The 24,815-nt window shown below is 47.1% G+C and overlaps 1 protein-coding gene across 4 annotated transcripts in view; it reads right to left on the bottom strand.

Annotated features, from left to right (window-relative positions):
* Positions 1 to 24,815, bottom strand: part of Irak2 (interleukin 1 receptor associated kinase 2) — a 55,199-nt gene that overhangs the window by 3,757 nt on the left and 26,627 nt on the right. For 3 of the 4 annotated variants that reach the window (XM_040737732.1, XM_040737734.1, XM_040737735.1), the window contains 9 exons: positions 24,067 to 24,210; positions 18,577 to 18,683; positions 15,307 to 15,507; positions 15,165 to 15,250; positions 11,163 to 11,277; positions 10,346 to 10,455; positions 8,108 to 8,303; positions 4,655 to 4,717; positions 1,152 to 1,352 (listed from right to left, as the gene is read on the bottom strand). In XM_040737732.1, the coding sequence (XP_040593666.1) occupies positions 1,152 to 1,352; positions 4,655 to 4,717; positions 8,108 to 8,303; positions 10,346 to 10,455; positions 11,163 to 11,277; positions 15,165 to 15,250; positions 15,307 to 15,507; positions 18,577 to 18,683; positions 24,067 to 24,210 (1,223 nt within the window). The remainder of the gene's footprint in view (positions 1 to 1,151; positions 1,353 to 4,654; positions 4,718 to 8,107; positions 8,304 to 10,345; positions 10,456 to 11,162; positions 11,278 to 15,164; positions 15,251 to 15,306; positions 15,508 to 18,576; positions 18,684 to 24,066; positions 24,211 to 24,815) is intronic. The other variant, XM_040737733.1, reaches the window with a different exon arrangement.

The following is a 24,815-nucleotide window of genomic DNA, read 5'->3' as shown; positions in this document are numbered from 1 at the left end:
CAGGGTGTAGGCTGGTGAGATGACTCAGTATGTTGATACCCTGGCTCTCCCTCTCCCCGGGTCCTGGGCAACATGGCCCTGCTCCTGCTCCCAACTCCTCTCCTTCTCCAGCCCCATGGTTTCTTCTTAGCTCCCGCCTGTCACTCTGCACTAGCCCTCTCCTGGGCCTGGGCCTTGTCCTTAGGAAGCCTTTCCTGGTTGTGGGGCCTCTGGAATCCTTGGGTTCTCTCCCCACCCCAGGATCACTCTTCTCCGGGCTACCTTCCCTCACCCCGGGATCCATCTTTGACAGGTGATCGCTCCCCACTGACAGCTCAAAAGCTGTCAAAAGTTGCATGGCTGCATCGTGCATGTGTTAGGTGGCTGCATAAGGACTCTGCATACAGAAACCATGTGGAACTGGGGCTTCACAGAGCTGAGCCAACAGCAGCTCTATGACTCCAGTTTCAACAGCCCCAACTGCTGAGACTCGTTTTAAACCGCTCCTGTTCCCTATATAAGCAAGCGCTCCTGCCTGTGTTCTCTCTCTCTCTCTCTCTCTCTCTCTCTCTCTCTCTCTCTCTCTCTCTCTCTCTCTCTCTCTCTCTCATTTCTGCTCCCAATCCATTCACACCTACCCCTCCCTTTGCTCCCTTTCCCAGTAAACTCGATGTGAGTTTGTTGGATCAATTTTCATAAGCTGCAGCAAAGAACAACACAGTATCTAAACATGCTTGCTGCCAAGACTGACGGTCTGAGTTCAGTCCCCAGGATCCATATGGTAGAATGGATTGAGCAACAGACTGAGAGACAGTTACCATCTTGAACCCTGAAATGGAAGCTATGTAGCTAGCACAGTCCCAGCTTAGGAACACTTGGGCAACTCCAACCATCCTCTCCAAGAGGGTAGAGGAAAAGTCACAGGGCCAGTGACAGACCAGGAGAGAAAGCAGGCTGAGGGAAGACAGGAAGAGACTGGCTCCCATGACAGGCCCTGTCCTGCAGCCCATTCAGACACCCACTCTCAGGGTCCCCCGGGGCCCACACAGCAACCCAGATTGCTGACATGGCCCCAGCAGGTTCTGCTGCAGACAAGCAAGACTAAACGTGGCTTATTACATCACCCGTGCGTGAGTCTCCCTAGGTAAGACAGCAGGCAGCAAAGAGCTCACCTCCTCCAAGCTGGCATTGCGCCTCCGCAGGCAGAGACACACAGCAGAGGCCCAGGCTTCAGCACAGGCCGCGGGCAGCAGCCCTGCCCTCCTCTCCACGCGCTTCTGACAGAGCTCTTTCGCCACCACCTTGCCCATGCCTGTCTTCCTGGAGTCGAACGATGCAGCACTGCCAGGAATCTCACTAAGAAGCAAATCCTTCTGTGGGAAGAATGAGGAAATCCAGGTAAAATGCTAGGTGTGGCAAGATGTCTTAAAAAGAAATGCAATGTTCCCAAACAAGTTCAGCACCCAAGCTCTTGAGAATCATGGGACTTGCTCTGTGCACAGGGTATTCCCTGTGACATCTACAGCTCATCTGAAGTGGCTTAACCTGTCCAGATTCCATGACTCCATCAGAAAATGGGAGCATAATATGCCTATTCCTGGGTGTAACACAATGCAAATCCAATATTGGACCTAAAGCACAAAGTGGAACACCTGACAGAAAAAAAAATTCAATAGCCCATTTCCAATAATTGTCTTCCATTTGCATAATATATGCACAGTGAATACTAACAGCCAACATTTGCAGAGCACTACCACATGTCCAGTATTTATTTAATATTTTTAATATAATAAAATATTTAAATAATTTTTTTGGCTTTTTTGAGACAGGGTTTCTCTGTATTGTTTTGGAGCCTGTCCTAGAATTCGCTTGGTAGACCAGGCTTGGTCTCGAACTCACAGAGATCCACCTGCCTCTGCCTCCCGAGTGCTGGGATTAGAGGTGTGTGCCACCACCGCCCAGCAAAATTTAAATAATTTTTAAAATAAATTTTTAAAAAATTTTGATGGGCAGTGGTAGCACATTTCTTTAATCCTAAGACTCAGGAGGCAGAGACAGAAGATCTCTGAGTTCAAGATCAACCTGGTCTTCGAGTGAGTTCCAGAAGAGCCAGGGCTACACAGAGAAACCCTGTCTCAAAAGAACAAAACAAAACAAAAAGATTTTCTTTTTTACTATTTGTAGGTGTGTGTGTCTGTGTCTGTCTGTGGGGTAAGTATGAGTGCATAGGCCCTCAGAGGCCAGCAGAGGGTGCCAGATCCTCTGGAGCTGGAGTTACAGGGCAAAAAGTTTGTAAGCCACTGGATATGGGTCCTAGAAATCAAACTCAGGTTCTCTGCAAGAGTGGTATATGCAGCCAGGCAGTGGTGGTGCATGCCTTTAATCCTAGCACTCGGGAGACAGAGGCAGGCAGATCTCTGTGAGTTCGAGACCAGCCTGGTCTACAAGAGCGAGTTCTGGGACAGCCAGAGAAACCCTGTCCTGAGGGGGAAAAAAAAGAGTGGTGTATGCATTAAGCACTGAGCCATCTCTCCAACTCCAATTCAATCTTACTTTTTTAAGATTTATTTTGTGTGTGTGTGTGTGTGTGTGTGTCTGTGTGTCTGTGTGTGTGTGTCTGTGTGTGTATAAAACAGTGTGTCTGTCATCTGTGTGAGTGCCTGCAGAGGCCAAAAGAGAACATCACATCCCCTGCAGCTAAAGTTACAGAGCAAGCCACTGGACATGGGTGTTGGGATATGAACTCAGGACCTCTGGAAGAGCAGCCAGCCAGTGCTCTTAATCTCTGAGCCATCTCTCCAGATCCTTGTTTTGTTTCTAAGACAGGGTGTCTTTATGTAGTTCTTGTAGTCGTGGAACTTGCTGTGTAAACCAGGCTGTCCTCAAACTCACAGAGATCTGCCTGCCTCTGCCTCCCAAGTGCTGGGATTAAAGGCAGTTGTTTGTAGAAGTAAATATTCAATATAAATTTAAGATTTTATTTATTTATTACGAATACAACATCCTGCCTCCATGTATGTCTGCACACCAGAAGAGGGCACCAGATCTCATTATGGATGGCTGTGAGCCACCATGTGGTTGCTGGGAATTGAACTCAGGACCTCTGAAGAGCAGTCAGTGCTCTTAACCACTGAGCCATCTCTCCAGCCCCCATTCAATGCAAATTTAACTGTCCACTTTACACAACCTTTCATACAATTCTGAAAGATTATCAGTCACGGGATGTGATGTTTGCATCAAAGGCGAAGCAAAGGCTGGGAATGTGGCTCAGTGGTCAAGCCCTTGCCTAGTGTTTGTGGTCCTTGAGTTCGATCCCTAGCATCACAGATTTAAAAACTAAGCAAGTATGGTATCACAAGCCTTCGATTCAAGCTACACAAGAGGCTAAAGCAGGAGGATTGCTTGAGCCCAGGAGTTCAAAGCCATCCTGGGCAGTTGAACAAAATTTTATCCCAGAGGGAGAAAAAGTTAAAAAAAAGTAAGCCCTACTGTGCCTCTTTTCCCCCAGCCAGAAAGTAGGTGGTTTCAGGATCTGAGAACACAACATGCCTGACACTATCAGAGATTCAATACCTGAAAGTAAAAATCACTAAGACCAGCACTTCTGACACTCACACAGTTCCCTGTGTAAGCATGCATGACCTTTTAACTGTTTATCTTTGGGGAACCATAATGACATTCAAGGAAGGGGAAATCAGTAACAGTTGAAGCATGTGAGTGGTTTACAGAGAGAGACAAGTTATCTCCAAAGAGAAGGGATCCAGAAGCTGTTCATGGAGCCCCACCTCGTGACCCTACAGGGAAGAGAGATCTTATCTGGAGCCAGCGTGGGAGAAGCTGAGAACAGCAGTGACTCATCACAGTTTGGGGAGCCCTTACAAAGCATTCTTTTTTTTTCCCCCCTTCAAGATTTATTTGTTCTGTCTATATGTATGCCTGCAGGCCAGAAGAGGGCACTAGATTTCATTACAGATGTGGTTGCTGGGCTTGAACTCAGGACCTCTGGAAGACCAGCCAGTGCTCTTAACCACTGAGCCATCTCTCCAGCCCCCACCTACCCACAGCCCCCCACCCCCGATGGGGCATTCTTGACAGAAGAATCAACCACTAACTTATGCAAGTCTCAAGAGCCAACTCCCAGGAAATTTGAAAGAAAACTAGAAAAACTAGTGAATGAAATCAGCCAAACCAAAACACCACACAGTGTGCAGGGGACAAATGACCCACTTTAGCAGAACATGCAGAGACTCACCAAAGAAAAGGAAGGCAGCTGTGACAGGAGAAGGAGCTCACTAGGAGGGCTGCAGCTAAGTGTGCAACACACACCTGTAATCCCAGAACTCGAGAGAAGGCTGAGGCGGGAAGATCACCCAAAATTCACAGCAGCCAAGGCTATAATATAAGTCAGCCCCCAACCCTGGAAAGAGGAAAAAGAAGAAGAAAAAAGGAAGGAAGGAAGAAAAAAGAAAAGAGCTAAGAATGGAGTGTGGCTCAGCAGCTGTACACACAGGCAGGGCCGGCTGCTGTACTTCGGAAGTGGCACCGTGGGTAGTGTGGGAAGCACAGAGCGCTCTGCACCGAGGTCTGAGAATTCTGCATGCAATGGGCAAGGCCCTCCCTGCCCACAATGATGTGTGCGCAAGGGTACTGGACCAGAAGTGATTAGATCTCTTACCAGGTAAACTGGACTTCGATCCTTGTCCATCGCGGGGATGCCAGTGAGGACCTCAGCTAATACCTGGATAGGCCAGAACACAGAGTTAGTGTGATCTTGATATGCCCACAGTCAGCAAAACATTTAGGCAATGACAGAGGCTTCAGCTTTTTTGTTTTATTAGTGTGTGTGTGTGTGTGTGTGTGTGTGTGTGTGTGTTGGTTTTCATGTATCAGGGCACCTGTTTAGAGGTTAGCGAACAACTTGTGGGAATTGGTTCTCTCCTTCCACCTCATGGGTCCCAGAGCTGGAACTCAGGTTGCCTTGGCAGCAAGTACCTTTACCCACTCAGTCATCCTGACCCATTTTTTGTTCATGAGACAGGGTCTTTGTAGCCCAGGCTGACCATGAACTTACTCTGTAGCTGAAGATGACCTTAAGTTCCTGATCTTCCTGCCACACCAACATGATTTATTTCCTTAGACTGATCGGCCATCCTGACATCCATGATTTTTTTCCTACTTAATTCCTTCACAAAGGAGCACAGCCCTGAGCAGGCGTAAGCCAACACCCAAGTGGAAAACTGTGATCCATGTCTGTGTGAAGAACAAGCCTGCCTTCCACAGGATTCGCAGCAGTGTAGAGACATAAGAATGGGGGCGATTCGGAGACAGAGGCCAGGATTCCCAGTCCTGCCCTGCACAAGAAGTGATTTCAAACCTGGACCCCCGACTCCACATCTGGCACACATGGTAGAGGGGCTGTGCTGCAGAGTGAGCAGCTATCCTATGTCAGGTTTCCCCGGAACAGACACTGGTCTCTGAGGTGACCCTGCTCCTTGGACAATGAGGAGCACTCTGGTGGTGGCCAGGAGGGGGCAGCACAGGGCGGCACCAGAACAGAAAAGGGACCAAAGCCAACCATGTCCTTGCTAGAAAGGAGAAACAGAGGAATCAATTCAATAGATGTCTCCTCTGTCTCAGCCATGTAGTTCTGGAAGGAACAAGTCCCTGACAAGGGTCTCTTAGTGGGCATAAAAACACTGAGACATTGAGGCCAGCCTGATCTACAGAGCAAGTAGACAGCCAAAGCTACCCAAAGAAACCGTCTCAAAAACAAAAAACAAAAACAAAAACAAACACCCCCCTCCAAAAAAAAATCAACACTGGTGGACGAGAGACCGCTGCATGCAGGCCAGACCATTTGAGTGTGATCCCAATTCCAGATAGTTGTTCTCTGACCCATCATGCACTGTGGCGTGTGTACACCTGCACATGCAGAGACACTCGCAAACACACTAGTACTACAATGCCCATTTATGCACAGCATCCCATTACCTATAACTCCCTTTTACATTTCCACTTATTTATTTACTTATTTGAGACAGTCTCTCCACATAGCCCTGGCCTTGAACTCACAAAGACCACCAGCCTCTGCCCCCTAAGTGCTGAAATTAAAGGTGTGTGCCACTACACCCAGCCCCATGACTCTGTAGAAGCACTGCTATCCCCATTTTACAGAAGGCAAACTGAGGCCCAGACATGGGGTGAGCAGGTGTTACATGGCTGAAGTAACTTTACTAGACAAGGCCATATTGCCTGGTGGCTAGAGAGTCTGCCCTTTTGGTTTGTTTTGACATGTTTTTTTTCTCCTCTTTGTTTTATTCTGTTTTGTTTGCTTTGAGATACAGTCTCCCTAAATTGCCCAGGTTCTCTTGGAGCTTCCTCTGTCTCCCTCATTCTCCAAGTAGAGCTGCTTGGCCTCCCTGAAGCACCCACAGGGAATTGTGGGTGTTGTGGAGGGCATGGGAATCAGCCAGGACCAGAAGGAAACTGAATCTGACATACAGAGGTCCAGCTGAGGGCAGGAGGTGGCTCAGTGAGGGCTTCAGAGTCAGATGTAGACAGATAGGCGACTGCGGTCACAGAGAGGATGTACAAAGTTCAAGACCGAGAAGAAGACAGCGGCTAAGGCCTGTGTACAGAGGCCTGAGTTTGGCTGAAAGCAAACAGACTGGGTTTCCCAGCATTCCTCAAGTGGATTCTGTGCAACACCAAGGCAGACAGACCAAGAAAACGCGGTTCCACCACCAAGTAGGCTGGGGAAGCTTGCAAAGCATTCCCTGGTGAGTTCACAACACCCAGGTCTTAGGATCACCATCCTGTTAAAGGCTCCTGTTAACTACAATGAAAACCCTGCTTGGCTTTGCTGAACAGTATCTTCCAAACCCATCTGTCCACTAAACCCTTTTAACACTCCCATCCTGCAGACATCGAAAGGAGTCAGTGTATCCCAAAGATAAACTAAGCAGACGATCAGGCTCAGAAAGCCCTGAGTGCCAGCCTGGGACCTGGTCATGAAGCAGGAAGAACACAGGAGAGTTGAGTGGACACTGACTACAGAAATAACTGTGATAAATGGGTGCTGAAAAGATGGATTGAGCTAGGCAGTGGTGGCACATGCCTTTAATCCCAGCACTTGAGAGGCAGAGGCAGGTGAATATCAGGCATGACAGAGAAATGGTTAAGTAGGCCGACAGTGTAGGTGAAGATCAGGAAGTTGAGAGATAATATCTATAGCCCACTAGAATCACCAATCACATACAGTGTCTGAATATACCTTTCCACCTTTTTTAAAAGAGTTTTTCAGACAAGGTTAAATTGACCAAGAAGTTACTATGTAGCCCAAACTAGCCTAAAACTAGAAACAATCTTCCTGCTTCAACCTCCTAAATGCTGGGATTACAGACACTACCCCCACCCTAGCTACCATGAAAATCACATATAATTCAGAAGTCATACAAAATAGAACATGGAAGCTAGGCCTGGTGACATACACATATGGTTCTAGCTACTCAAAAGGCTGAGGCAGGAGGATTATAAATTGGTAGCTAGCCTGGGCTACAGGGTGAGACCTCATTGCAAAAAAAAAACCCAAAAAACAAGAAATATGGCTCAGTGGTAGAGCACATGTTTAGCACGACTGAGGACCTGGGTATTATCTCCAGCACCAAAAAAGAGAGGGAAAAAATTAGGCAAACTAGGGACATAGCTCAGTCAGTGAAATGGTCACTTTGCAAACCTAAGTGCAAACATAACCTGAGTACAGATCCCAAGAAACCACAGAAAAATTCCAGGTTTTGGGGCATGCACTTGTAATGCCAGCAATGGGGAAGATAAAGACAGAAGGATCCCTGGGGTTCACTGGCCACTCATTTTCCAGCCTTAACTGGTAAGCTACAACAAAATACCCAGTCCCCAAGGAGGTAGATAATACTAAGAATGACACCTGACCTACAGCCCCACCCCCCCACCTCATCCCACCCCCCACACATCTGCACACCCATAAACTAAAAACAAACAAAAGATTGACAAAGGTGCCACAGTAGGCTTTGCCTCCGATGTGGCCTAGAGGCCACAGTCTAGCTGCATCTGCTGTCCATCCACGAAAGCCCCATACAGAGGAAACCCTTACAATTCCACAGCTGAAGACATCCACTCGCTTGGTCAGCTGCCCCACCCTGATGAAGTTTTCAGGAAGATACGCAGCTGAGGCCTGGAATAGGTGAGTCTTCATTACGGTGTATTTGGTCTTCTTATCGGCAGGACACGGATGAGCCACGGGATGAGCCAGCTTGGGGCTGAGATGCTGGTCCAGCAAAACGTTGGCACTGTGGGAAAGCAATGAAGAAAACCTTCGAATTCTGGGAAGAAGAGGTTGCCATGGAGACACTTTGGGCAAACCATTTAGCAGTGGGCAAAGTCAGTCCGGCAAGTGGGTGGAGGGGTGTCACAGAAGACCTCAACATTAAATTGCGATAAATGGGCAGGACCTTGGAAACCCACTCACTCCACTAAATGGGAATGGAGTTGAAAACTGCCTCAGGAATGTGGCCAGAGAGATGCAGACTCCCACTCCCCACAGATGTCAGCTCCGGCCAGCAGAGCAGGCTAAGCCTACTGCTCGTGCTGGCCTAGACTCACTCTTTCACAGCTGTCCCCACTAAAAGTTCTGGCCTTACCAATGCAAAGCCAAACACTAGCATCCATTACAGCTCAGTTTGCTCAGGTTGTAGGGAAAGGGTACATGTTTTAAATTTCAAAAAGAGAAGTGAAAACGTTCTTTGACCCAGTCCCAATTTGAGGGAGTTAACTCAATTAACTCAGAGAGAGTTCCCCAGGGAGCGGTGACAAAGAATTAAGCTTCATGTACAGAACTAACCTTGGCGGTACTTTATTACACTTTTGTGGTGGGAGGGAGCATGTACTCCATCTTTCGAGGGGAGCTCAGAGGGACAACTTGCAAGAGTTGGCTCTCTTACATCATATAGGGTCAAGAGATCAAATTCAGGCCATTGGGCTTGGCAGTAAGCATCTCACCCACTGAGCCATCTCACGGGCCCACCAAATAGTATTGAAAAAGAAGATATCAGGCCAGCCACAGTGGTAGGTTAGCTCTAAACTCAGAGCTCAGGAAATTGAGATAGGAGGACTGCTGCAAGTTCAAGGCCAGCCTAGGCTACATAGTGAGCTTCAGGCCAGCCTGAGCTATACAGTGAGTTACAGGCCAGTTCTGTTCTGCAGCAAGACTTTGTCTCAATAAACCAAGAAAATGTTTAAAAAATATTTTTTATATATAATTTGCTTTTATGTCATTTGCATTGGTATTTTGCCTGCAGGTATGTCTGTGTGAGGGTGTCAGATCTTGGAGTTAGAGACAGGTATGAGCTGCCATGTGGGTGCTGGGAATTGAACCCAGGTTCTAAGGAAGAATAGCCAGGGCTCTTAACCACTGAGCCATTTCTCCAGCCCCTAAAAATTCTTTTTATAGTAGCTAGCAACTCCAAAATATACTATTAGGAGCACTTAAGTAAACATGGGCAAGCCGCTTCACCGCAAGTCTAAGAAACCGTGACAAACTGCAATGCTTTGTAACATGGGGAGACGCCTCCCGTGACCAAATAGCAGGTGTGGGGGGAGCAGAAAAGGAACTGGGAGCCAGGGAACCTCCTAGGGGTGAGGACTGTGTGGAGAGAAGCAAGAGCTTGAAAATGAGTCAGGGTGCAGCTGAGCAGCAGAGCAAGCCTGGCATATTCAGTGCTGAGTACAACCCCCACACACTCACCCAGGGCAGCTCCTGTCTCAGCACAGACTCTGTGCTGAAATTCAGGAGAGGAAGGCACCTTGGAGTTAGCATGTAACAGGTGGGAGGAGCCTCGGGGAACCCAAAGGCCTAGGGTCGTGTGACGGGTTCTTCTAAATGTTTTGGCCCCTTCTGGAATCTCTCCCACACCACTTGCTCTTGGACACCCAACACTAAGATGCTGGGAACAAGAAGCCTCCCTGACAAGACCCATCACCAAGAGACACAGGCAAGGCAGGTACTGAGAAAAGCTTACACATGGGGCTCAAATCCTGACTGAGGCTGGGCAAAGCTCCCAGGTGGAGTGTAGACTGGCTTCTGAGTGGACGGTCACACATTTAGGGAGCCCACAGGGAAACTGGCTCAGTAGGATCTTGGACATAGTGACAGCTTCACATGCTGAGTGTGAACTGAGAGCACACCTCAGAAATACTGGATTTTGAGGGCCTATGGAGAGAGCTAGGTCCCAAAGGGAGGGGGAGCGGAGGAGAAAAGAGAGGGAGATGAGAGATAGGAAGCATTCTTGAAGCCAGGGCTGGGCAGTGGGCCCAGCTCCTCTGTCCCTCTCACCTCTTGACATTACTGTGGATGATGTCCAGGCTATGCAGGTATTCGACAGCTAGAAGCAGCCCTGAGCAGATGCTGGCACGCTGGGGCCAGAGCAGCAGGTCTGAGTCACCCTAAGAGAAAGGAAAGGGACAGTAACGGTCACTCCTGCACCATTCTGAAGTCTGTATAGCCTGCCCTTGACTCCTTTGAAGACATCCTTGGACACAGGGCTCAGCCGGTGTGATGTATTGACTTGCAGTGATGGTGCTTCAGACAGATTACTTCCAGATCCAAGTTCAGAAACATGTGAGCCATGTGACTTTGGGAAGACCACATGAGGCCTCTGAGCCTCAGCTTCCTCAGGAATGAAATGGATATGTAGGACTGGAGGTAAGCTCAGGAGTAGGACACTTGCCTTGTATGTGCAATGTCCTAGATTTATGGTCTTATCACCAAAAGGAGGAGGAAGAGCAGGAGAAAAGCATCTGGGGATGTTACAGACTGTCTGCTACCATCCATAAAGTCCTGGGTTTGATTCCCCAGCATTGCATAAACCAGGCATAGTAGCATATGCCTGTAATCCTAGCACTCAGAATGTAAAGGCAGAAAGGAGTTCAAGGTCATTCTCTACCACACAGCAAGTTTGAGGCTAGCCTGGCTACTGGTGATTGTCTCAAAAAAAATCATAATAAATAAAAATGAAATAAAGGATACATTATTGTGTGTATTGAGAATTTTCTAAGCTTTCAAGTTCACACTCTTTTAAGTCCTTATGATCCCTAGGCAGGAGCCATCTGCTCCATTATTATCTGACTACAACCCATGACCCAGTTGTTACCTTAGCCTGGAGTCTGTCCTGCAGAGAGCCATTTGCCATGTAGGGGTAGATGAGGCTGTGGAACTGTGTTCCCGTGCAGAAGCCCAGCAGAGGTAGGACATTGGGGTGGCAGCACCTGAAACCAGCATCAGGGTACAGTCAGGCATCAAACAGCAAGAGCCAAAGGCAGACCCCCTTCTTACCCCAGGCCACCAGCCACCTCCCAGATGCCACAGGTTCTGATCCTTGATGGCCTCGCCCTACTTCCCTGCTATGCAGGCTGGCACCATCCCCACTCCACTTCTGGGAAGAGGCTTAAGCATGAAGAACTTGCTAGAGGCCACCACACCCGCCCCAGGTTGGTTTAACATGGGGACTCCCCGTGTCTGAGTCACCTTTCTCTTCATGACTCCAGCCACATCTCATGTTTCACACGAGAACCATCTGCATGCCTACCTGGGCAAAGGACACTTCTCTGCCTTCCAGAAGCCTCTTGCCTCATGAGTCGCTATGCACTGTTACACACGCTTTCCATGCCTTTCTCAGGGTCACAGTCCAGTCCATTTTGAAGGACGACTGCAAATGGCCCTGTACCAGAGCTTGCTGCCTCCCTGTCTCATTAACTAGTCATTTGCATGCCTGTCCACACTGTATCATGAGGCAGGATTTACCTGACTTCAAGTGAGCACTCTCTGTAACCTGGGAAAGCCTGGGCTCCCAAACCAACAGTGAAGGAGTGACCACCGAGCCAGAAAAGCTAAGAGTTGAAGAAAGGGCAAACTACACATCTGGTTTCCAGAAAATGGGTGTATATATGTTATACATGTGTGTGTTCTTTCACATGTATGACTAGAGAAAACATTACCAAACTAGCTCGCCGGGCGTTGGTGGCGCACGCCTTTAATCCCAGCACTCGGGAGGCAGAGGCAGGCGGATCTCTGTGAGTTCGAGACCAGCCTGGTCTACAGAGCAAGTTCCAGGACAGCCTCCAAAGCCACAGAGAAACCCTGTCTCAAAAAACCAAAAACAAACAAACAAACAAACTAGCTCAGTGTGGTGATGCAAGTCTTTAATACTAGTACTCAGGAGGAGAGGCAGGAGAAACTCTGTGAGCCTGGTCTACATATTAAGTTGCAGAACAGCCAGAGCTACATAATAAGACCCTGTCTCAAAAAAAAAAAAAAAGGTAGGCAGGAAAGAAGGATGGACGAATGAATTAGGTATGGAGGACCCAGAAGGCTGAGGCAGGGGGACTAAAAGTTCTAAACCAGATGAAGCAACTAGTGAAAGCCTGTCCCAGTACAAAAAGAGGGCTGAGGATACAGCTCAGGGGTCAAGCTACAGAGCATATGGAAAGTCCTAGAAACAAATGCCAACAAACCCAAACATAACAACTAAAATAAAAATCTCTAAACTTAACAGCTCACAGAGATCTGCCTGCTTCTGCCTCCTGGGTACTAGAATTAAAGTACTACCACTACATCTGGCACAATTTTTCTTATAACTTTGTTGAGGTTTTTTTTTTTCATGGCAGGGTGGTGCCAGGGATCAAATGCAAGGCTGCCCACATGCTAGGCTAGGCAGGTACTTTGAGGAACAACCCCTTATGCCCTTCTGTGTTTCTTGAAATGCTCTACAGCAATCATATTATTTGTCTGCGGCTACATCCTAGTGGGAGAGAATGCAGTACTCAGTGGCAGCTCGTGATGACAGTGTGCTGGGAGCGACCATTGGAATATAGGACCTCCTGTAAATATTGCCAGCTGTGGAAGGTCCTAAATAAGGATAGCGTCTCTGTGCCTGCTTATCTTCCTGTACAGCATACTTTCAAGGCCTGCGGTCCAGGCTCTCCCACCCTTCTGCCACCTGGCCTGCAGTCCAGACTCCAGTCCAGACTCCCCCTGCCACATACTTGTGTCCTTGGAACACATCCTGCCAAGACCAAGCTCCCTGCTTCAAAGCAATAGCCTCTCCCACCTAACCACCCTGTTCTGCCAAGCTTCCTGCTTCAACCACTATAAGAATCCTTGTGAGAAAATAAAAAATTGCAGCTCGATCAGAGAGCCTGTCTTGCTGTCTGTCCTTGTGTCTCTTGTCCCTTTCATTCCAGGTTCCTGTGGGCTGGACCCTCGTTGTGCCCTGCTGGCCAGGGCAACAGTGGTCAGTGTTCATCTGTCAAGTCACCAATCAATGACGACAGAACCAATCACATCTCAGTTCCCAACTGTCCTTCTCTCCCTAAGCCCCTCCCACTCCGGGATAGGAAGCCTTGAGCTTGCAGCCTTCCTGCCTCAGACTCTCGAGTGCTGGAATGACAAGAGTTCCACCCAGCAGAGTGAACAGATCGGAAGGTAACTTTAGAAGGCTTTATCACTTTAGACCTGTAATCTTTGAGTGGTAATGGGGTGGGAAGTCGCTAGGACTGGAACCCAGACCCTTATGCATGCTTGGCTACATCTCGAGTCCCAAAGTCAGTTTTGAGTAAGGAGTGAATCAGTAAACATGAATTATTCATGGACTGTAGACTATAGCAACTGTTCTACTGTGTGTTCTGCCCAGAAGGAGCCACAGACACTGTGGGCACTGGTGAATGCAGCCATGTACCAACAAGACTTTATTGTAAGCATTGAAAGGCCAATGTCATCTTGTATTTATGGACTATGGGATATTCTTCTTTTGATTTGCTTCAGCCATCTTCTAAATACCAGGCCAAGTGTAGTGGCACACACCTTTAATCCCAGCATTTGGAACGCAGAAGAAGATGGATCTCTGTGTGTTTGAGGCCAGCCAGGTCTACATAAATAGCTCCAGGCCACCAGGCTACATAGCAAACTCTAGTCTCAAAAAATAAAATAAAGAAGCCGTCATTGGTGGCGAACACCTTTAATCCCAGCACTCGGGAGGCAGAGGCAGGCAGATCTCTGTGAGTTCGAGGCCAGCCTGTTCTACAAAGAGCTAGTTCCAGGACAGACTCCAAAGCCACAGAGAAACCCTGCCTCAAAAAAACAAAAATAAAATAAAATAAAGAATAAAAAGCATTCTTTGCTCTCAGGCTATATAGCACAAACAGAGGCAGACTTAGTCCCATGGGTCCCCGTGTGCCTAAAGAGCTATGGGTTTTTTGGCTTTTTTCAAAGATTTATTTATTTATTATGTATACAGTGTTCTGCCTACACTACAGAAGAGGGCACTAGGTCACGTTCTAGAGGGTTGTGACCCACCATGGGGTCTCTGCTCTGAAAAAGCAGTCAATGCTCTTAACCTCTGAGCAATTGCTCCAGCCCTGAGAGCTATGGTTTTGTGATCAGTTTGATATCAGACTCCCAGTCTATCTGCCTGTTTCAAAACGGGACAGGAAGGGTATCTATCTTCATACATGGAAAGAACTGGAACAAGCCAAGTTTTCTTGAGAATTCTAACTCAAGCATACATTTTCTGTGTAAGAACTCTGGACACTGTCCATGAAAACTCACACTTCAGCCCTGCTATTTACTAGCTGTGTGGTGTTGGGCCAAACACCAAACCTCTCTGGGTTCCAACTTATACACCTATACAACTGTGGCCCTGGTATCTGTGTTGTTGTGTTCTGGTGGAGATGGGATGAGCTTGTCTATGCTATGACATGAGCCTGTATCCCAGAGTTTGTGTGTTGGAAACTTAATCCCCAAATTTATAGTGAAATGTTTTTTGGAGGCAGGGTGCTTAGGAGTAATTAGGGTTAGGTGAGCTCATGGGTTATGTCTACAGAAGAGGAGGAGCGACCCTCAGTCTCACTGTGTGGTGCCTACTGCTGTGGCATCACCCTGCATGAGACCTCACTGAATGCCCTCTGGCTTCCCAGCCCCTAGAACCGTGAATAAACAAACTTGTGCTTTAGATGCCACCCTCTCTGTGACACTAGGTAACAGGAAAAGAAAATGGCCCAAAACAATAATGGCAGTGCTAATTACTTGCTTGGCACACGGGAGGCACTGTGCTGCCTGATGTTACCATCAGGACAGGGGCTCTGCACAGGAAACTTACCTGAGGCAAAGCTGTATCTCTGCCTGCAGGAATCTGTCCATGGACCCTGGACTTGAGCCAGCCATCTGTGGGAAAAGACATAACCCCTGAAGATCATCTTTAGTCCCAGGCCCCCCTAACCCTACAGACACCCTCAGCTCACCTCCCTGAGCTTCTTGAAGGCAAAGGCCACACCATGCCTTTGCCCCCGGTAGATATCCGCAAAGGTCCCCTCACTGATTCGGTGGCTTTGGTCAAAGTCCTCCGTTGCTTGGATGACATCTGCCTCACTCCAGAAAAGCCTGTCTCCAGGCAAACTCAAAAGCGTTTCCTGCTTCGGCACAGATGTGGAAGTGCTACAGTACTGCGGATTAAGAGAGAAGAGTGGGCGATGTGGGACATTTGTTTAATGATGCAAAGATGCGTTGCATTCTTTTTTGTTTGTTTGTTTGTTTTTGTTGTTTGAGACAGGGTTTCTCTGTGGCTTTGGAGGCTGTCCTGGAACTAGCTCTTGTAGACCACAAGGCTGGTCTCAAACTCACAGAAATCTGCCTGCCTCTGCCTCTGCCTCCCAAATGCTGGGATTAAAGGCGTGCACCACCACTACCACCAGGCTGTGTTGCATTCTTTTATGTTGCATTTGTTTATCTCTGTAAAGCTGTGTTACTTTGCTTGCTGAAAACACCTAATTGGTCTAATAAAGAGCTGAACGGCCTATAGCTAGGCAGGGGAGAGAAATAGGCAGGGCTGGCAGGCAGAGGAAATAAATAGGAGGAGAAATCAAGGTTCATAAAGAGAAGAGGGAGGATCGAGGAAAGGAGGAGAGGAGGACACCAGAGGCCAGCCACCCAGCCACCCACAGCCATTTATATATATATATGGAGAGAGAGAGAGAGAAAGAGAGAGAGAAAGGTTAAAAAAAACCCAGAGGCAACATGTAGAAGAGAAACAGGATAATTAGGTTAGAAAAGTCAGCTAGAAACAAACCAAGCTAAGGCCAAGCATTCATAAGTAAGAATAAGTCTCTGTGTATTTATTTGGGAGCTGGGTGATAGGCCTCTAAAGAGTAAAACAAACAAACAAATAACAACAACAAAACAACTACAATGATGACCCTGCTTCCAGGGGGACCCTGGAATACCAAGGGGCTTTCATCTCATTATAAGTGGTAACAAACACTCCATAGGCCTCCCTTACACCTGCACCTTCTGTCTCCAGAGTTCTGGCAAGCAAGGTGAATGTTCAAATAACCACACAGTTCTCTAAGCAGAGCTAGAGAATCTAAGCCTGGTGCATATGGAAGACCAGACACAGAAGTCTAGCTTCTGTAACTTCCCTTTTCAAACACAGGTGCACAGAAATTTATAGTTTTGAAGCTACATGCACCCTTATCAATACAATAGTTCTCGGGAACTAGAGGCTATAAAAGATGAGTGGGTCTCCTGCTGGCTAGATACACTCAAATTTGTTTATCAAAAAAAAAAAAAAGAGAGAGCCCGGCGTTGGTGGTGCACGCCTTTAATCCCAGCACTCGGGAGGCAGAGGCAGGCGGATCTCTGTGAGTTCGAGACCAGCCTGGACTACCAAGCGAGTTGCAGGACAGCCTCCAAAGCCACAGAGAAACCCTGTCTCAAAAAAACAAAACAAAAAAAAAAAACAAAAAAAATGAGAATGGGGAAAGGCTCTTGAGAAGCCTGGAGACCTGAGTTCAATCCCCAGGACATAAATGATTAACTCCTGAAAGTATCCTTTGCTCCACATGTGTCATGACATGTATATCCTCTCACACATACATATACATACATACACACAAAATAAATACATGTAGAATAAAATTTTAAAGATGATGTGCAAAAATAAAAAGAAGAAAAGAAAAATAAATGTTAATAGAAACTTTTTTTTTTTTTAGACAAAGTTTCACTCTGTAGCCCTGGCCTCAAATGTTCAGAGACCTGCCTGCCTTTCCTCCAAGGACTGGTATTCAAGGTCCTCAATGAGTCAACCACGTCTGAAAATGATTAACCAAATCACAGAAAATGTGAATTAACCAGTCCTGGGAACTGCCACTTTCTTTTCCAGGTACTGAATTCAAAAATATCACTTCTCAAGAGCACGGAAACATGTATGACATGTATGTATGTATGTATGTATGTATGTATGTATGTATGTATGTATCAGGGTTACACTGTGTAGTTCTGGTTGACCCAGAACTCACTACTCCCAAGTACTGGATTAAAGGCAAAGGTTACCACTGCTGGCTTTAATGATCTTTTAAGATCAGAAGAAAAATCTGGACATGGTAGTGCATGGCTATGATCACAGCATTTGGAACACTATGGTAGAGGGACCACAAGTTCAAATTCAGACTGAGCTACACGTGAGACCTTGTCTCAAAACTAAATGCGGGCTGGGGATGCAGCTCAGTTGGCAGGGTGCTTGCCAGACACGCACAGGCCCTGACTTCCATCCTTAGTGCACACAAACATGACTGTTACCCAATAACTTGGGAGGTGGAGGCAGTAGGATCCCAAGTTCAAGGTTATTCTCGGTGAGTTTGAAGCCAGCCTGAGCTACATGGAACCCCGCCTCAAAAAGTAAAAAAAATGTTTCCTTTTTCTCTTTTTGTCCCTTGGCTGGGGTGGAACCCAGGACCATAACACTGAGCTGCACTCCAGCCCAATGCTTTCATTTCTAACCCAGTGTGAATTATAGTCATCTTACTACCAATATAGTCATAAGACTATCTGGGAGTGTTAACAAATGAAGGTGAAAGTGCCCAGAGGAATAAATTCATAGCACATTCTGGAACCCAAATCAAAACGCAGGACCACTCTGACTGTTGCTCAACTCTGAGAAGAAAGTGGGAAAGGCTGGATGGTTGTAAACCAGTTCCTGTAGCTAGCTGCACATTTAGGCAGTACCAACTTAGCTCCTGCTTACAAAGGGCCATTGAAGAAAACGATCTTTATCGGCCTTGGTAGTGCAGGCCTGTCCTCCAGGCTGCTCCTGCAGAGGCTGAGACAGGGAGATGACAAGTTTAAGGCCTGTCTGTGAACCTGAGTAAGAGCCCATCTCAAAACAAAATAAAAACAGGCTGTGATTATAGTTCAATAGTTGAACGCAGGGAGTCCTGGGTTCAAATCCCCAATGTGGCAAACATGAATCCTGACCTATGCTGGGACTCAGTGCTAGGGGATGCTTCATTAGGCCCTGAATTACACCCCAAGGAAACAAACCCACCAAGCCCCCCATGCTCAGTGCAGCAGAGGACCCTCATTTCACGGACAACCATACTTAGTCTCAGAAACTTGCAGAGAATGGGGTCACTCTTGCCCTCCCTACCCCCACACTAGCCTCAGGGAATAAAGAAACTCTGTTTCTGAGAGGACCATAGTCAGGACACAACTGGGATAGACGCCATGGGTGGGTTTACCTTAGAATGGGAAGAGTCAGGTTGGTGAGTTTTCAAGGAACCAGGGGCATCCTCCTTGCATGGAAGCTGGTGCAAGGCCTGCTGCTGGGTGCCAGCCATAGTGGTCCCTGGAGTGGATGACAGATTGGGTCAGCACTCTGCCTGGGACTCATCCCAAAGCAACCCTCTCACTCAGTCACCGCTGTCACCCCCTGACACCATGTGCCAGCCGACAAACTCATTGGGTGTCAGCCTGGTGACGCCTTCAACAGGTTCAATTAATCATCTCTAATGACAGGAGGAGACCAGGGTTCGGGAGGTGCAGCAAGCAACCCAGGTCACACAATCAGGGATGCTCCTGTGCTGTCCCACTGTCTGGCAAAGAACAGCCGAAGACACAGAGAAACCTCCACTGCAGTTCTACAGCAGAAGCCATTCTCCAAGCAGTCCCTGGGGAGGCCCTGGGGAAAGTAAGGCCGGGGGCTACTCAGGCTGGGACACAAGGAACACTCCACCCGGGATAGTCTGAAGGAATGGGGAGCTGAGGGTACGAAGAGAAGGCCCAGCCCTCAGTAAACACATAGGCACAGTTTGTTAGCAAACACCTCCATCCTGTGGGCACCAGTAACCAAGGTGACTCATGTAACTATCATGCTACTTATAGAAGGGAATGAGTAGCCGTAGACTCTGGTGCCCCCAGAGGGGTCCTGAACCAGCCCTCACTGGTCACTGGGTGATCAGAAGTCTGATCACCATCATCACTGAAGCTGCCAGATGGCAGCACGAGCACTCTAGTTTCTTGTGCATTTGGGATCCACCCCCCTTTTTTTGTTTTTGTTTTTTTGTTTTGTTTTGTTTTGTTTTGTTTTTTGAGACAGGGTTTCTCTGTGGCTTTGGAGGCTGTCCTGGAACTAGCTCTGTAGACCAGGCTGGCCTCAAATTAAAGGTGTGCACCACCAATGCTGGGTGGGATTTCCCTTTTTTGTTATTGTTGTTGTTTATGTTTTTGTTTTTCAAGACAGGGCTTCTCTGTAGACCAAAGTCACAGAGATCCACCTGCCCCTGCCTCTCGAGTGCTGGGATCAAAGGTATGTGCCACCATCACCTGTCTTGACACTGCAAATCCTTGATAAGAAATTGCAAACACTACACTACATGCCACACCATAACACACACACATATACACCACACAAACCACACTACACCCCACATATCCTACACACAATCTACACTATACCACATATACAACATACACCATACATGTATGCACACACACAACACACAAAAACCATTCCCCACCCACACATCACACACACACACACACACACACACACACACTGCAGCACAAACACCGCATACACTGTCACCACAGCTGACTCACAGAGGGCCTAAGTGGGTGACTTTCAGTCTGTTGAATACTGCACAGGTTCATGGAAGGACAGGGACACGCTGCAGGCCCATTTATCTCTCCATAAAAGCCTCCAAAACAACCCTGAGTGCATGAACTTTTCTCTAAAGTAAAAGCTTCCTCAAACACTGACTTCCCTGGGCAGCACTTGGGCCTGGAATCTGGGGCTTTCCCGGGGCTGGCAGGCTTCAGTGATACATGGAAAGAATGACTCCTCCTGTTTTCAACTACAAAAACAAAGAGTAACTTCCTTCTCTGTGGGAGGGACTGAAGGGACAGGCTCAGTGACCTGGGACACCTGCTCCCCCAGCCCCCAGCCACTCAGGAAAGTGAGCCATACAAAGGCTGATGGTGAAGGTACAGAGGGCACCTAGGGACTTCTCCATTCCTCATCTCCCTCTCACTGTCCTTCCTTTAGCAAAGGAGCTGCAGCATGGCATGGGTCTGAGGACCTGTTGGAGTTCAAAGGTCAGCACATTTTCTCCCCTTCCTTCAATATCTTCAGTCACAGGATACAGTCCAGACTCCTTGGCTTAAAGTTAACTGTGTCCCCTATAGAAAGCCCTAGGTCCTTGTACTCACAATCTGTGCCCCAACCATGTGACCTAGACCTCACTAGATCTTCCTCTAGGCCCTTAAGATATAAAATCCAGTTGTTTTTTGTTTGTTTTGTTTCGTTGATTTGGGTTTTTGAGACAGGGTTTCCCTATGTAGCCCTGGTTGTCCTGGAACTTACGTTATAGACCAGGCTGGCCTTGAACTAGATCTGCCTGCCTCTGCCTCCCAAGTGTTGGGATTAAAGGCATACACCACCTGTGCCCAGCTAGAATCTGTGAGGAGGTGACAGTCAGCCCTAAACTGATGGCACTATTTTTGGGTTTTTTTTTTTTTTATGCTCAAACCTGAGTAAGAATTTACATAGGTTCCTGTGATGACTAAAGAAACATAATATGAAATGAGACACCACTTAAGGGCCATTGATCTTTTGCTCTGGAAGGCCTGGGAGATCCCAGTGCCCTGCAGCTGAGATAAGAATAGGATAATGAGGGGACTGAAAAGATGCCTCAGTGGTTAAGAGCACTGGCTGCCCTTCCAGAGGACCGGGTTCGATTCCCAGTGCTCACATGGCAGCTCACACCTGTCTGTAACTCAGTCCCAGGCAATCTGACACTCTCACACCAATGCACATAAAATAAAATTAAGTAAATTATTTTTAAAACAATAGGATAATGGACTGTGAGGTATTAACAGCTGCTTTGTTTCTGTAAATGTCACTGTTGCTATGGGAAAGAGATGAATTGGTCTTTTTATTACTATATATTGGGAAAGCAAAAACAGCAGAAGGAAGTAAAACACTTTCCTGCCCAGCTGCAGATTCCGTGGATAGTTGTTTTCTTGTTGTTGTTGTTGTTGTTGTTGTTGTTGTTGTTTGTTCTTTTGTTTTTCAAGACAGGGTTTCTCTGTATTGTTTTGGAGGCTGTCTTGGAACTCCATCTGTAGACCAGGCTGGCCTTGAACTCACAGAGATCCGCCTGGCATGTGCCACCAACACCCGGCTCCGGGGATAGTTGTAATACACAACTTTCTGATGTCTGCCTTGAAACCACTTTACCCCATCTTCCAAATAGCAGGCTGTATGGGCTCTAAGGCTCCTGTCCTTCTGCTAGCAGTAAGAATAAATTCATTTCACAATTCATTTTGACCGGTAGTGGTGGCCCATGCCTTTAATCTCAGCACTCGGGAGACAGAGGCAGGTGAATCTCTCTGGTCTACAGAGTGAATTTCAGGATGGCTAGAACTGTTACACAAAGAAATCCTGTCTCAAAAAACAAACAAATGAACAAAAAATAAATTCATTTTATCTAGATTTGAATTTAGTGTAAGCCTCTGGTTTCTCCCAGTGAATTTGAATGTCGAAAGAAATCCACTTTAATGGGAGAGGGCACATGTACTTTGCAAAAGAGTTTCAATAGAGTTACACTTTAAGCTTTACTGTGATAATTACCACCAGGAAACTGATATGGGATGTTCTTCCATATGATTTGAATATGTGTTACTTTTATTGGTTGATGAATAAATCTGTTTTGACCAAAGGTCAGGCAAAATACAGTTAGGCAGGAAATCCAGAGTTATAGAGAGAAAGAAGGCGGAGTCAGGGAAATGACAGGTAGCCAATGAAGGAATAACATACCAGAGCACTACCAGAAAGATACAGCCTCATGGCAATACATAGATTAATAGAAGTGGGTTAATGTATAAGAGAGAGTTAGCCAGTAATATTCCTGAGCCATTGACCAAACAATTATATTTAATATTAGCCTCAGAGTGTTATTTCATAAGTGGGCTGTAAGGACCCATCCGGCAGAAAAGAAACCAATCCAGTGGGACTGGGTGAAACAAAGAAAAACTTCCAATTACAGGAAACCTTTTCCCAAAGTTGTACTATATTTAAAGATGTCCAGTGTCTGACTCTCAAAGTTTGAACCAACACTAGCTACTGAGTCGTGTTGAGCTGAACTTGCTTCATGCCCAGCGCAGACATTACTTGGCCAGCTCAGGCTTTACAGGGATACCCCACAAGAAACCAGGTTGGTCTGGAATTTGCATTCATCCTCCAGCCTCTACATCCTCAGGGCTGGAACAACAGGCAGTCACAGCCACACCCAGCTAAGGTGCCTAATTCCCTGCAATGGGATGTAATGGCTCTGTTCTTACCTATTTTACAGATAGAAGAACTGAGGAATGAGGAAGTTGGGTGGGAATTCAAGCACAGGGGCAATCCCCTAAGAGTGGCTTCTCAAAGAAGGGTTGGTTGGCTCCAGGCCCCTAGTGAGCTGCATTCTATTGATCTGGGATCTTAAACTTGCAGGCCACAGGAGAGGAGAAGCGAGCCCTGGAGAAGTTATTGCTCTCTGTCCTCCATCCCTCAGCTCTAGCCTGGGCACAAGAGGCTGGACACACATATAATGTGCTTTGTAAGGCTCTGGGACATCAGTGTATGCTGTATGAGAGACAGGAGTGCTCAAAGCCAAGGGCTTAAGTCACCGTGAACAAATCCTTTTTTTTTCTTCCAATGAAAATGATAAGGGTCGAGGGCTGGGGTGTAGCTCAGTGGTAAAGCTTGCATGTCTAAAGCCCAGGATTCCATCCTCAGCTCTCCCCCCAAATACATTTAGGGACTGGGGGGTCTGGGTGCTGAGGACTGAAGCCAGGCGCTGTGCATGCCAAGCAGATGCTCTGCCATGAGCCACAGGGTTCCCTACCCTCAGCCTCCCAAGAAAACCCAGATTAAAGCCCAGTATAGGGTTGAACTCATAATCCTCCTGCCTCAGACTCTCAAATAGCTGGGACTACAGGTATACATCACCACACCTGGGTGTTTCCCCTTTTCTAACTCACTTTTTTTTTTGAGACAGGGTTTCTCTGTGTAGCTTTGGAGACTGTCCTGGAACTAGCTCTTGTAGACCAGGCTGATCTTAAACTCACAGATCCACCTCTGCTTCCCAAGTGCTGGGATTAAAGGCATGCATCTCCACCTCCCAGCTCTAACTCACCTTTACAGTTTATTTTGATACACACATCCCAAAGGAAAAAAATAACTTAAGAATACCTATGGGGCCCTGGATCGCTTAAAGGTTAAGAGCATTGACTGATCTTCCAGATGTCCTGAGTTCAATTCCCAACAACCACATGGTGGCTCACAAACATCTATAATGAGATCTGGTGCCCTCATCTACAGCAAAACACTGTATACATGATAGATAGATAGATAGATAGATACATACATACATACATACATGCATACATACATACATACATACATAGATACATACATACATAGATACATCATCATAAATAAGAGTAAGAATGCCTATGCGACTGAAAAGATGGCTCAACAATTAAGAGGACCTGGATTTGATTCCCAGAAAGCACATAGTGGCACACAACCATCTCTAACATCAGTTTCAGGGGATCTAGCACTGTCTTCTGGCCTCCATAGGCACTATACACAAGTAGTCCATATACATATGTTCAGGTGAAACATCCATGCACATAAATAAATCTAAAACCCAGAGGAGGAGAAGGAAGAGAAGGGAGAGCACCTGTGCCCAGAAAGGAGCCTGGCTTCACAGGCTGACCCTTTTCCTGTTCATCCTTGAGGTGTCTTCCAGAAGTAGCGACAGGCCCTGGCTTCACAGCCTCTGGGAAGGCTGGAAGAGGAGATGAGCTCTCAGGAACCGGCTTCCCTGGAACAAGGAAGAGAAGATGCTGTTACTTCCCATGACCAGGGGAGCTATGGAGAGGTGGCTCTGGAAGTCAAGGACTTGGGAACAAAGCACAGAAGACATTGTTACTTTCCATGACCAGGGGAGCTATGGAGAAGCATGTCTGGAACTCAGGGACTTAGGGTCTAATCCTGACTCCAGCACAAATTCTCACTGTGCCTCATGAGTTTTGTTCTCTGGGTCATGGCTTGCCCATCTGTCCACTGGGGTGAGAGGCTGTGACAGTGCCACATAGTTTGGTTCTGATATATCACAGACACACACACACACACACACACACACACACACACACGAAGGCCCAGCAGCAGCTGCCTAGTTATTCCATCTCTCAACAGCATCAGGCTGAGCTGGAGTGAAAGGACCCCAGCATCACTTGTTTCAAGAGAAACATGGAGTCTCTGAAAACAAAGCATGACGGCGGAGGTCATTTTGCAAACTCAAGCTTTGGTATCACAACAGGTAATATCTAAATTCCTCTGGCACTATGCTTTCATGAATGCTGGAAGATATACTTAACTTCCGCAGCAATCTCTGGCAGTTAATACATGCATGCATGCTTTTACTTT

This window comes from Mesocricetus auratus, unplaced genomic scaffold (assembly GCF_017639785.1).
Source record: "Mesocricetus auratus isolate SY011 unplaced genomic scaffold, BCM_Maur_2.0 Super-Scaffold_100676, whole genome shotgun sequence".
NCBI classification, from domain to species: Eukaryota; Metazoa; Chordata; class Mammalia; order Rodentia; family Cricetidae; genus Mesocricetus; species Mesocricetus auratus.
The sequence above is the reverse complement of the archived record's forward strand: the minus strand, read 5'-3'. Positions and strand labels throughout refer to the sequence as shown.